Source organism: Vigna angularis, chromosome 6, assembly GCF_016808095.1.
Source record: "Vigna angularis cultivar LongXiaoDou No.4 chromosome 6, ASM1680809v1, whole genome shotgun sequence".
Lineage (NCBI taxonomy): Eukaryota > Viridiplantae > Streptophyta > Magnoliopsida > Fabales > Fabaceae > Vigna > Vigna angularis.
Genome location: NC_068975.1, coordinates 5,100,314 through 5,112,789, shown reverse-complemented (window position 1 = coordinate 5,112,789; position 12,476 = coordinate 5,100,314). Strand labels below are relative to the sequence as shown.

Here is a 12,476-nt window from a genome sequence, read left to right as displayed (position 1 = left end):
ACCTGGTTCAGAAAAAGAATTGATATCATTTTAAAATACTAACGTTTTCATTGAGTTTTAATTACATGAGGGTTCAAGAAGTTATCTTGGAGAATCAAGGCTTCATTGGTTGCTTATACATCAAGATTCTTTCAAGAAAAGTGTGCTAAAGTAGTTTTGATTTGATATACACTAGAGGAATGTATCATAGATACCAGGTTCTTCATTGACAATCTTTGTATTGTGTTCCTGTGTGGGTTTGCCAAGGGTTAATGGCTGTGAGTGCTCCTGTATTAAGAAATTGATGATTGTTCATCTCTTAGGTAGCTATATTGATTTTGAGTTGTGAGAGGAGTGCATTGAGAGAGGTATCTCAGTATTTTTGTAAACTCAAGCATATATAGTGGAATCCCTTCAACTTAGGATGTTGAAGGAGGACTATATGTAGGCTTGAGATTAGTTGAACCAGTATAGATTGTCTGTGTTGATCTTTCTTTATCTCTTCTCTCTTGTTGATTCATCCTTTTTTGTTTATTGATTTCAAGAAAGATAAAAAAACTCATCAAGATTTTGAAAAAATCATTTTAAAAGGGCTAATCCAATTCACCCTTCCCCTCTTGGCTTGAGATATAAGGCATTTCTTTTCTTTCACTTAGAAAATGCTCCAAGATGGAAGGAGAAACGTCTGGAGAAAATAAGAACTTGAAGGGTGATAAGGATGCAAATCCTATGGTAGGTTCATCAGGTCTACCAGAGGATACCTCTGTTAAATAAATAATTATCAAGTGAGGCAATTGATTGTTGAAAACAATGAGCGTTACGAAAATACTATTCAACCCCCCTTTTAGTGTTTTCCCGTAACTTCACAAGTCTCCATAACCACGTCTAGCTGAACTCCACAACGCCTTTATAGAGCTCAACAACGTTTGGTTGGGCTTACCGACATCCTTGTCGAGCTCAATAAACGTTGGTCGAGTTCAACAAACATGTTGGAATCTAACTCTTTCTTCATATCCATTAATCGATTTCAGCTCCTTTATGGATCGTAAACAAACAAAGTTGAGGGTAAAAGTGTATTTTCATACATAATACCCTCAAATAAGTGCAGTTGAGGAGAAATTCGAAAACCTATCAATCTCACAAATCCTGGTCTCTTCTCACTTTAAAATACGTGAAAACAAATATAATTTTACGTGCAAATTCGATTGCCCAATGTTTGTAAACAATGACTCACCTAGAAAGGAACACAAGTTTTTAAATTTAATCGAGTCTATGCTTTGATTTAATTTAGAAACTTTTATGTGATTAAATAAATTTTTACCAATAATTTAGACTTTACTTTGATTAGAGGTAATCATTTTAACTAAAATTAGTCAAGACTTGACTTTAATTAATTAACTTTTTACTTTGTGAGACAAAGGAACAAACGTAAATATAATAAAATTTGATTAAGAATGTATTTTGATTGATTTTACGGTGGATAATCTAAAAGTTCTCATTTTTAATTGAGACTATACTTTGGTTAGAAGTGAGAAGGCCAATAAATAATTTGAAACTTTATATTGATTGATTTAAAAATCTATACTAATAATAAATTTAATGGTAGTCTTTATCTAATCAATGAATAATCTCTTTTGAAAGAGATTAAATCAACTTGTTTTAATATAATTATTTTAAAGTATTTTATTAATATGTTGTTTCACTTATTATTATCAAATTCATCTTTATATTTTTTTATATTATTTTTAATTATTAATTTTAATTTCATTAGGTTAGACGTTTTGTTAACTTTTTTTGTGTGTAAGATTTTATAAAAATTAAATGATTGAAAATTAATTCCGTATTTATTAAGATATGGCTTAAATTAATTTAACTATATTTAATTTATTAATTACTAACTTAATAATACTGTTATTATTTTACTTAAATAAAATTAATTTAATAATTAAATAAAATTAACTTAATAACTTATAAAAGGATCATGGACATCTTGACCCCTTATACGATAACTATTAAATAATATATTTAATTATACATATTTCATCTAATAAATATAATCACAAATAATAAAAAGTAAAAGGAATTATTTTTATTGATTATATTGTAATACTATATTAAAATAAAAATAAAAAATAGATGTTACGTAATTACAAAATATTTATAATCAAATAATATTTTCTCAGAATTATTTTTACAATGAAATGAATCCGTCCTTTAATTTTTTTTGTCCGGGAAACTGGCTTTGATATTCATTTTCCTACAAAATGGAGTAAATATCATTTTCAATTTCATCAACCGTTTCACCTGTGTTTCCTTAAAACCCTAAGTTTCCTCTCCGAAATCCCCACCTATCCTTTTAAACTAAGAAAACATGTCCTCCCACCGCGCGTTCCAGCTTAAACTTAATCCGTTAACAGGTAACTCTGAATGGATCGTCATTGAAGACAATGACGAGAGCTTCGCTCAGAATTTCCACAAGCCTTTCCTTGCCACGACGTCGTATTTGGACATGCTTAATGACTCCACCAGAAACGCGGCATTTCGCCACGCCATTGAGAAAACCATCAGCAAACCTTGCCATGTCCTCGATATCGGGTACTCTACATTCATAAATAAAAATATAGGCGTGACTTAATTTGATTTTAGTCGCTGACTTCTTTGTATAACATGATGCCACTATAATCGGTCAGTGCTGGAACTGGGTTGCTTTCGATGATGGCTGCACGTGCCATGGGTGACGAAGGGAAGGTCACAGCTTGTGAATCTTACCTTCCCATGGTGAAGCTGATGAAGAAGGTGTTGCGCCTTAATGGCATGGAGGGAAGAGTCAAAATCATCAACAAGCGCTCTGAGGAACTCCAAGTTGGTCTTGATATGCCTTCGCGAGCACATGTTCTTGTAAGTTTCATTTTCAAAATTCTCATCTTGATGAACTTTTGTAAGTGTCCTTCCCCTATCATCACTTGACACGTTTTGATTCTTAGATAGCCAAATGAATAATAGGAATGTCTGGATACAAGTTAGAAGTGCTTATGAGAAGTTTTCTGCTTAAAATGTATAGATTTTTTTCTCAGTACATAAGCTCTCAAAATTCCTTTGAAGTTATGAAAATAGATTTATAATCATTTTGAAAGTTTAACTTTAACAGCCGAGGTTTCAAAACAAATATATGGATTCACCCTTTTAGAGTCAGTAAGGGTAAAGTATGCAATCTAAGTTGTTAGTGACTAAACCAATGCTTGATATTTATGTGTGTCTGCCTGCATAAATTATCAACCTTTGATTTTCTTATCAACGACTGATATTAATCATCTCACTTTATTGGAGAAGTGGGATCCTTTGAGCACAAGCTAATATGCCTTTGATGTCATTCCTCCTTCAAAAAAAAAGTTGAATTGAGATAATTGTTATAGGTAAGCGAGATACTTGATTCAGAGCTACTGGGTGAGGGGCTTATACCGACCCTACAACATGCACATGACAATTTGTTGGTGGAAAATGCCATGACTGTGCCATATCGAGCAACTATATATGGACAGGTAATCAGGGGACATGACATACTACATTCTTCTGGGTCATCATTGAGTATGGACACACCACTGTATGAGTATGGAAACTACCTTTGAGTATGGACATACCACTGTAATGATAAAAGCATATAAAATATCATCTTTAACCTAAATATCATTAAAACTTAACCCTATTTTGTTAGTAACGCACCCCGTACCATTTTTTGTTTGAACAAATTTTTACTATGGACTAAAATTTATTATAAATCATCAATTTTTGTGGGTCTCACTTATTATTTAATGAGTCTCATAATTTGTATTTTTCAATAAATTTAACCAATGATAGATAATGTTTTAGAAGCAGTAGGTTAGAGAGTATGTTTCTAACACTCTTCTTATCATTATGAAGATAATTTTCATTGTACTCTTTCCTTTCATTTGAGTTTTGACTTATTCTAACAGAGATTTATGCCTCCTCTTCCTTTGTAACTTTTCTTCAGCTGGTTGAAAGCACATTCTTATGGAAGTTGCATGATTTTCATAACAACGAGGCTACTGTATCTGATAGCATTCGGCTTACTCCTCCAGGACTTGATAGTGTGCTAGGTATCAAACGTCAGCAATATGCTATGCATGTCAATCCTTTACAGGAAGAAATAACATTGGTATGTTTAATGACAATTCTGTTACTCACTTAAACATTATTAATAGTAGTATATTTCATGCTCAAGTTAAGATCCTCTAGCTTTCAGAACCCTTCAAAATTTTTGAATTTGATTTTTGGAAACGGCCAGAGAGTTATGGCGAAACTGAGTTGTGTGTAAAGGCAACGAATGATGGGAGAGTTCATGTTGTGGTCTCTTGGTAATCATGTGTTTTTTAATGCTATTTTAATTGTGTTATTAGAGTATTTTATTTCCTTTCACAGTCCTGTGTGTGATTCAGGTGGGTACTTCAACTTGATCAGGAAGGGACTATCTATTATTCCACTGCTCCAAGGTGGATAAGGTCACCGACAATTACAAGTGAGAGTCTGTTATGATTTCGTTTGTTAGTTAGGGTGCATTATTCAAAGTTACATACTACATTATTATCATACATGGGTTTGATATGTTTGAAAGTTATATGAAATATATTATTATTAATCATCCATATCTTGTGAATATTTATAATTTTTATTGTTAATTGTTAATATTTTAGAGTCTTCATTAATGATGTTGCATTGGTTCTACCCTAGGTCCTATTGGTTGGTGTGACCACTGGAAACAGTGTGTTTGGTTCGTTCCAGGCAGTGGTATTTCCATACTCCAAGGGGAAGAAATTCGTTTACTTGCTACTCATACTGAAACTAGTTTCTCATATAATTTTGATACCCTAGTACCAACTACTAAGATTTTGAACCATAGGTGCATGACAGGAGATTTTCAGCTTGTACTACCACCAGAAAGAGCTGCAATTTATGCAGATAAAGAATGGAGGCTTTCAATGTTGAAAGCAGTACAAAGCATGGTAAGTTATTCAAACTCCTTCCTATGCCATATGATTGAGCCTTTCACTTGTATACGAAACAAATTATAGACTAAGACTTCTTTTAGCTCGTACTTCATAATTCAGGTTAACGTATTCTATTTACTTTACCATAACTGATCATGTTTGCAATTGCAGGGAAAAGATCGCCTGTTATGCTTGGTTGTAGATGATAGTGCCTTTTTACCACTTCTGGTAGCAAAGCTTTCCGAAGCAAGTGTAATGTCATTACTTCCTGGATTGAGGGAAAGGGGCCTCCAATACCTGCAAGCAGTTGCCCATGCAAATGGTTTGTCACATAGTTGCATTGAAGTTCTTGAAAAAAACGTGCAACAGTTAAACATGCATGATATACATCAGAAAAAGGTTGAATTTTCTTGATTCCACTTGGTTGATTTATTATTTCTTCAATTAGAAACATATATCATAGATACTCCACTTATGTCTGATGGGTAAATCCTAAATTTGGAATAACTTTGCATTTGGACCGAGAGACTTGGAAGCAGTGAAATGGACATTAATTCAGAAAATATTGTGTTACTTTGCTTCTTATATTTTTTATATGGAACTTTATTACTTAATTTTTGAGCTCGTGAACACTGGCTCATCTTTTCAAATTAGTAGTAAATGCATAGATTTTATTATGTGATTATTGTATTTAAACAATATTTGGTCCTATTTCCTCCTAGTAATAAACCTGATGTAAAATGGACCACTTTCTTTTCTATTTATTTATTTTATATGTTATCTAGAATTTTTCTGCCATTTCACGTTATCATATTCCAGCTTAGAGTATGTGTTGAGTTTTGAAAAGAGATGTTGAGTTTTGAGGAGATATTATCATTGTCATTATGAAACTTAGGATCTTGTAGGATCCTATAGGGGATATTGTAATCATTATTCTAAGGTGGTGGAGTTCCATATATACCCTCTTGTACGGGTTTACAAAATACAATTTGAATCATTTTATCTTTTATCTTCAAATACCTAAGTTTTCTTTTTACTTTTTCCAGTGTATGACTTATTAGGGTGTTTGTCAATGTTGGGTCAATAAATAGATCTTCAGTGTAAGCATGTAGAACTGTCTTAGTTAATATATGGTAGTGAATATCATTCACTTAAAGAGGATTTGATATTTGAGTACGAGGAATTTATAAAGAGGGATCTCATGATGAACATTTGGTCTTTAACTGAGTCCAATGTCATTGTATGATTTATGTAATCAGCCTTATTTAGTGGGATAAGACTCATGGTAGTCAAAATCGCGCTTCAACCCATAACATCGTACGAGTCTACGATCTTCTTCCCCTTCCTCAATCAAGGGTTAGTTGGAAGTTACGATTTTGTTGGATCGGCTTGAATAGTCGTTAAAAATCACAACTCGTGTGGAAATGGTGAGTCTTGCTATATAATCTCTCCCAATGGCAAGGGAGAACCCGCCAGACATTGCAGTGGCGCTCATCATGGAGATGCCACTTGCGGCTACTCTCCCTGCAATGAGACTCATGGCAGCTACTCTCCCTGCAATGAGACTCATGGCAGCGCCTCTCCCAATGTAATCCCTCCAGCAACAAGTGAGAGACATTGCTACAGTACTTCCTCTCTCGGCAGTGACTTGCAGCAGCATTTCTAGTGGTGTTGACGTACCTGGGGGTCGTTCAGCCTCGACACTAGCTTCTCGTGTACGGGTTCGTGAGTCGTGACAGATAGCTCTAGGGTTTTTTAGTGGGTTTTAATTAGACCCGTTTTAAACACTAAAACTTTAGTTTAAAACATTTTTAAGCCCAATTAGTAAATGACTTCCTCTAAAACTAATACTGCACCCAAAAAAAAAAAAAGTGACTCTGGAAGCTGTCCCCAAAAAATAAAGAAGTGACTCTTTGGAAACTTCTGCTGCACTGAAAAAGTAAAAAAAACAGTGACTCCCTCTCTTCCGCTAGTGAGGAAAACTACCACTGCACACTGAAAAATTAAAAAACAGTGGCTCCTTCTCTCCTGTAAGTGAGGAAAATTGCCACTGCACACTGAAAACTGCCGCCGCTGCTCTTCATTAAAATATGTCCCGACTGCCACTCGTCCTTCTCTAAACCACACAAATTCCCACTCTTCCTTCAGCTATCTAATTGAACTTCCAAACTCCATTCACTCTCATTCCAATTCAATCTATCTTTCTGTTTTTTGAATGACATAATGATTTTTTATGTGAATATCAATTTCAGAAAATTTGTACATTCATACTATCCGTGTTACGATATTCCGATTTATGATATATATTTTTCTTTCCGATCTTAAGTAAGATCTTGATTTTTACTACGCAAGGCTTGTTGTTGTAGAGAGTACGTAAGATTTGAGTTGGTTGAACACTTCGTCCAAGAGGATTACTACAGGTTTTTCAAGGAAGCACCCTGCCAAGGATACTATTCAGTTATCCTACATCAAAACCTTTATTGTTTTTTTTATATTTTGGTACATATTCATTTCATTTTAAGTAGTTTGTCCTAACGTATGTTGCATTCTGTAGAAAACAATATCTATGCTGTACATGTGACGTTAATTCCTTTTCCTTGAATGTTTAAGCCATTTCTCCCTTTTGTGTAGGTTGATCTGTTAATAGCTGAACCTTTCTATGTAGGACACGATGGTATGCTGCCATGGCAGAACCTACGATTTTGGTATATTTTTTATTTACTTTCTTGCAGTGATCAATTCTTTTTTATTTTAATAATAGTTGTGTTTTAACAAATATAAATGATCAATGACAATATGATTTTAATTTGGCACTTAGCATTCTGAAGTTACTTTTTCTGCTTTTAGGAGGGATCGTACTACACTTAATGATATACTCTCAGAAGATGCTCTGACAATTCCTAGTAAAGGAATATTGAGAGCATGCGCTATGTCTCTTCCTGTAAGTTATTGGGAACTAATCAAAGCTCAAATTTGTAGCTTAGGAATTTTTCTTTTATTTATGCATTGGATTAAGAGAACATAACTATTCTTTTTAAGTTGGTAGTGGAGCCGTATACATGGATTAATGGGACACAATTTGCAGGATCTTTGGAAAAGTCGTTGTTGCCTGAGTAGTATTGAAGGTTTTGACCATTCAGTGGTAAATGCTACATTGGGGGCCTGCGGTCATCTACCAGAACTAGAAGAGGGTCCCTGTCTCCCTTTTTTCGTCTGGCAGTGTGGAGAATTTGATGTAATTCATGTTTAGAGCTGTTTCCCTCATTGAAGAAAATTCCACTTATCAAATAACAATAGTGTACTAGTATCAATTTGTTATTTTGCATAATGTTTCAGGTGCTTAGTGAGACATTTGACGTGATGGAGTTTGAGTTTTCAAAACAAATATGCGAATGTCATGGAAAATCCCAGGTATTATGACATATCATCATGTAAGTTTTGGACGCATTGGCATCATCAGCAGGTTTGGTACTTGGCGTTGTCAGGGACTATGATGTCTAGTTATCAGATTTCAAAAAAGTTTCCTTTCAACGAAGGATTGCACAATAGTTAGTCCCTGGTGTAGCTTACTAACTGAGTAATTATTATTAGCTCCAGAGAAGCATGCTCATTATTTACCAGTTATTAATTGGAGATTGCATAGGCGATTAATTGACTAATTATATCGTCTATATATCTTACAGAATAGTAATTAGCAAATACAAATCATTTTTACACAATGAATATTGCAAATTGTCTGTTGCAGGTTAAGTTCACCAAGAGGGGGGTATGTCATGGATTTGTATTATGGATTGACTGGGTCATGGATTTACAAAATTCTATTGTGATTTCAACTGGTCCAGGTCACTCCCACTTGCCTTTCTAATATTAACTAAACCTATGAAGCTCCTCTCTTTTATAACATTGCAGAATTATAATTTATATATGAAAGACTAAATCAAGACCTAAGACTAAACTCATTCTTGTAAAGGATCTAAAACTGAGCTATAGCTTATTGTTCCCATTTTAAGATTGCAGATAGGAAGTACTGGAAGCAGGGAGTTAAGCTTCTTGGAACACCTAGAACAGTAGACCCTCAAAGCTTGACAAGTGTCCAACCTTGTTCTGCAGTTGTCGAAGCTTGTTTTAGCCCATTAAAGGGGGAACTCAAAATTATACTTGATTTTTTATGAAACCCTTGCAATAAATGGCACAGAAAATGTGTGTAGGGAACCGTGACATTTACGTTTTAGACGCACAAGTAGCTTTTTGCATATTGTGTTTTATCTTTAAGTTAGAATGTTCCCATGCTTCTGTTTTTAAGTAGTTCCATGCTCGGATATAAATCAGTTATTATTTATGGTATCAATTGTATGATTGTCAAAAAGTAAAAGTTATCAGGTCGATTGTTACATCTGATATATTATTTAATTACAACAATTTAATATGACTTAATACAGTAACAAATAACAAATATTATTTAAAAGACTAATGGCTGTCTATAATAGGAGACTTAATTCCTTTCAACTTCAATATCTTATTTAATCATCATTCATTATGTTTTTATTCTGATACTGTGAGTATATGAATGTCATTACATGTGTTGAGTATCATTAAGATGTGAACTTTGGTTTTATTCAATTTTTTATTTAGTTAACACATGGACTTAGATTCAATGAGAGAAGGATTGCTGTCTTAAAGAATTTGGCTGAGATGTTTGTTTTCTACTAAGAATATTTGACAATCATCATGGAATTTGGTAAAACTTTTCTTGGTCACAGTAATAACAAAGAAGTTTAATTTTATTGACAGTTTATTTTGTGCTGTTAATATATACGGTACGAAAATGCACTCTTGTACCTCATATTCTACATCCACCTTCTAATGTTTTTAAAATACCAAGTTACCTTGCGAGTTTTCTTTCGGTTTGATCTTCTGATTCTTCCTCTTTGCTACTTGGTAAAGGCTAAGTACACTAATAATGATGTGAGTTTATATCCCTTAATGTAATATAGCTAATCAAACAAAAGTGAAGAATTCGAGTGTTCGTGAACTTGTGAAGACAGATTTGTGACAGTTTTCGCTCTTTGATCTTCCTCATAGGTGGAAAGATAGCTTGACACTGATTATGTTATCCTTTTATCCAAACTTTGACAGCTTCACACTAGCTTTGTTTTCTTCCATTTTTCTTTTTTGTCTTTAATTTTCATTGTCGTGCTTTTACTTTACTTCCTCTAATTCTCACTAATGTGGTTATGGTTATGGTTATGTAACAAAAAATCAAACAAATAATTTTGTATGTATCATGTCGTGTATGAGTTTCTTATAATGGTAAAGATGGCTACCAGAGTAGCATACACAGAAAAGGAGAAAAGAAAAATCCAAAATAGGCCTACACGATCTTGGCAACAAAAAGGAAGATTACCAAATATATTTCCTTCCTCTTTCAATAACAAAATGGCTATATATTGGATCATTCCCACTTGTAATCCCTGAAATGTGGATTCATAGTTTTAATTCTCCCACTTACTCTCTTTTGTTGATTTTGTTCATCTCTTGCTGTCTGGCCATTAGTCCTCCCAATTCTTGATTCTTCTATTTGTTTTTTCTTCATTTGTCCTTTTTGTATTTTTTTTTATTATAATTCCTTCCCCATCAAGAGCAATTTGCCCTCAAGGTTAAGGTGTGTAAATGTTGCTTTTAAGGGCTTATGATCCTCCCAATATGCATCTAACCCTTCCCATTGCACTAGATGTTGTTGAATGTGTTGATTGCCTCAAAGCACAACACGACTCTTAAGAATATCAGTAGGCTAAATGACTGGAGTTGAATTTGTTTGAACAATAGGAAGGGGTATATGGAAAGGAATGATTTCCCTTGCAAGTTTTCAATGGAGAGGAATGAAAAATAAGACGAATTCTCTCTTTGGATCGTATTAAGAGTTTACATGCAACCTGTCCTATGTGCTCAATCATCTTGAAGTGTTCAAAATATTGCATGCTCAAATTTTTTATTCTTGTTTAAAACATCTCAATGTTGCCTATAATGTTGTAGTTTTACTAGCACTTGATCCCTCCTTTAAACTTCATAGGCATGTGCCTCTTGTTAGCATAATTTTTTCATGTTTTGTTAAGCCTTTTAAAGGTTAAGTGTGAGTTTGTGGAGAACCCTCTCTCTTTCAATCAGTACCTCTTGAGCAGAAGGTGAATATTTGTCACTAGGAACATATTTAGCAATTTATGGTGGTTCTCTATCATAGACCACCTTGAATGAGGTCATGCCAATCTAGTATGGTATGATATATTGTACCGATACTCTACCCATATAATAACATTGCCCAATTTTGATGAGAGTCATAAGTAAAGCATTTTAAATACATTTCTAAGCATCGAATCAAAGCCTTATATTGCCCATTATTGCATATGATAAGCCAAAAGTGGCTTGTGATAACCTTATCTCTAATACAATTCTCCTTGGAATGCCATGTAACTTAACCACCATTTTTATGAAAACTTCAGCCATTAACTTCCTTGTATAATCAATCTTCAAAGGACATAAATAGGCATACTTGGAAATTTTATCACAACTAGCTTACTTGTATAATCAATCTTCAAAAGTCAAAAATGGGGACACTTGGACAATCTATCACAACTAAGATAATTGTATTGCCAAGTGAAGGGGGGGGGGGGGGGGGGGGGGGGGGGGGGGGGGGGGGGGGGGGGGGTGGTTGATTAGTGTTAATGGAAAAACTTTTTCACAACCCTCCTTATATAGCACTTTCGTCGAGTATAAGATTTTTCTAGTATCCCTAGTCAACAAATAATTTCTTGTTACCTTAGACTAGTTGAGTATTCGCACCACTCATGGTACTAGACAATCTTGGTATTCTCTGATATACTGCCTAGATTTCCTTAACTCCTTAGAGTTTCAATCCAAATTTTAATTCTCTTCAAAATTGCAATCAATGATTGCTTACAAGTCGTTTAGACTATTACTATCACACAAAGGATATATGTTTAATACAATACAGTCTACAGACTCACTGGGTGTTTCTCTCTTTTCTCTTCTTACAATAGTAAGCAAATATTACAATGATGTTCGAGAGTATTGGTTGACTTTTCTCTTTATCTCTTCTCAATATTCTCTTTTTGCTTGAACTTCCTCGTGCTTCTCTTCTAAATGCTTTTCGTAGTATTGATATTTATGTTGTAAGTTATCCTCTTGATTCTTCCTTTGAATAATCTTCTATTTAAAGGCTTTTTCAAAAGTGATTCGTTAGACTGAGCTCTTGGTCTTGATTCTTGTGTTTTCTCGATCTTGTGTGTGAAGCAGTCGTCGGTTAAAGTCAACTTGTTAGAGCAGACATACTTTTTCAGTATTTTACTTGAAATAGGTTGTACTTTCTTTCAGACACTTCTTCTTATGAAGAGAACATTTTGTGAATGTCTTCTTTATCTCTAACGTCCACTTCTAATATATTTCAAATAAAGCAGTGGATACGTGTAGTAGGTTATT

The 12,476-nt window shown here is 33.9% G+C and overlaps 1 protein-coding gene across 6 annotated transcripts; it reads left to right on the top strand.

Moving 5' to 3' along the window:
- Positions 1-2,255: 2,255 nt before the first annotated feature.
- Positions 2,256-9,330, top strand: LOC108343351 (protein arginine N-methyltransferase 1.6). 6 transcript variants are annotated; one of them, XM_052879206.1, is made up of 14 exons: positions 2,256-2,574; positions 2,670-2,877; positions 3,393-3,518; positions 3,989-4,153; positions 4,234-4,352; positions 4,434-4,513; positions 4,726-4,997; positions 5,154-5,381; positions 7,614-7,687; positions 7,830-7,923; positions 8,068-8,217; positions 8,319-8,393; positions 8,728-8,824; positions 8,993-9,128. In XM_052879206.1, the coding sequence occupies exons 1-14, from the start codon at positions 2,351-2,353 to the stop codon at positions 9,001-9,003; spliced, it is 1,923 nt and encodes a 640-aa protein (XP_052735166.1). In that variant the 5' UTR covers positions 2,256-2,350; the 3' UTR covers positions 9,004-9,128. The 6 variants fall into 6 exon arrangements, with proteins under 6 accessions (XP_052735166.1, XP_017437069.1, XP_052735162.1 ...); XM_052879203.1 differs by having other exon boundaries at positions 2,257-2,574; positions 5,154-5,304; positions 7,648-7,687; positions 9,000-9,330; XM_017581578.2 differs by having other exon boundaries at positions 2,257-2,574; positions 9,000-9,330.
- The last annotated feature ends 3,146 nt before the right edge of the window (positions 9,331-12,476 follow it).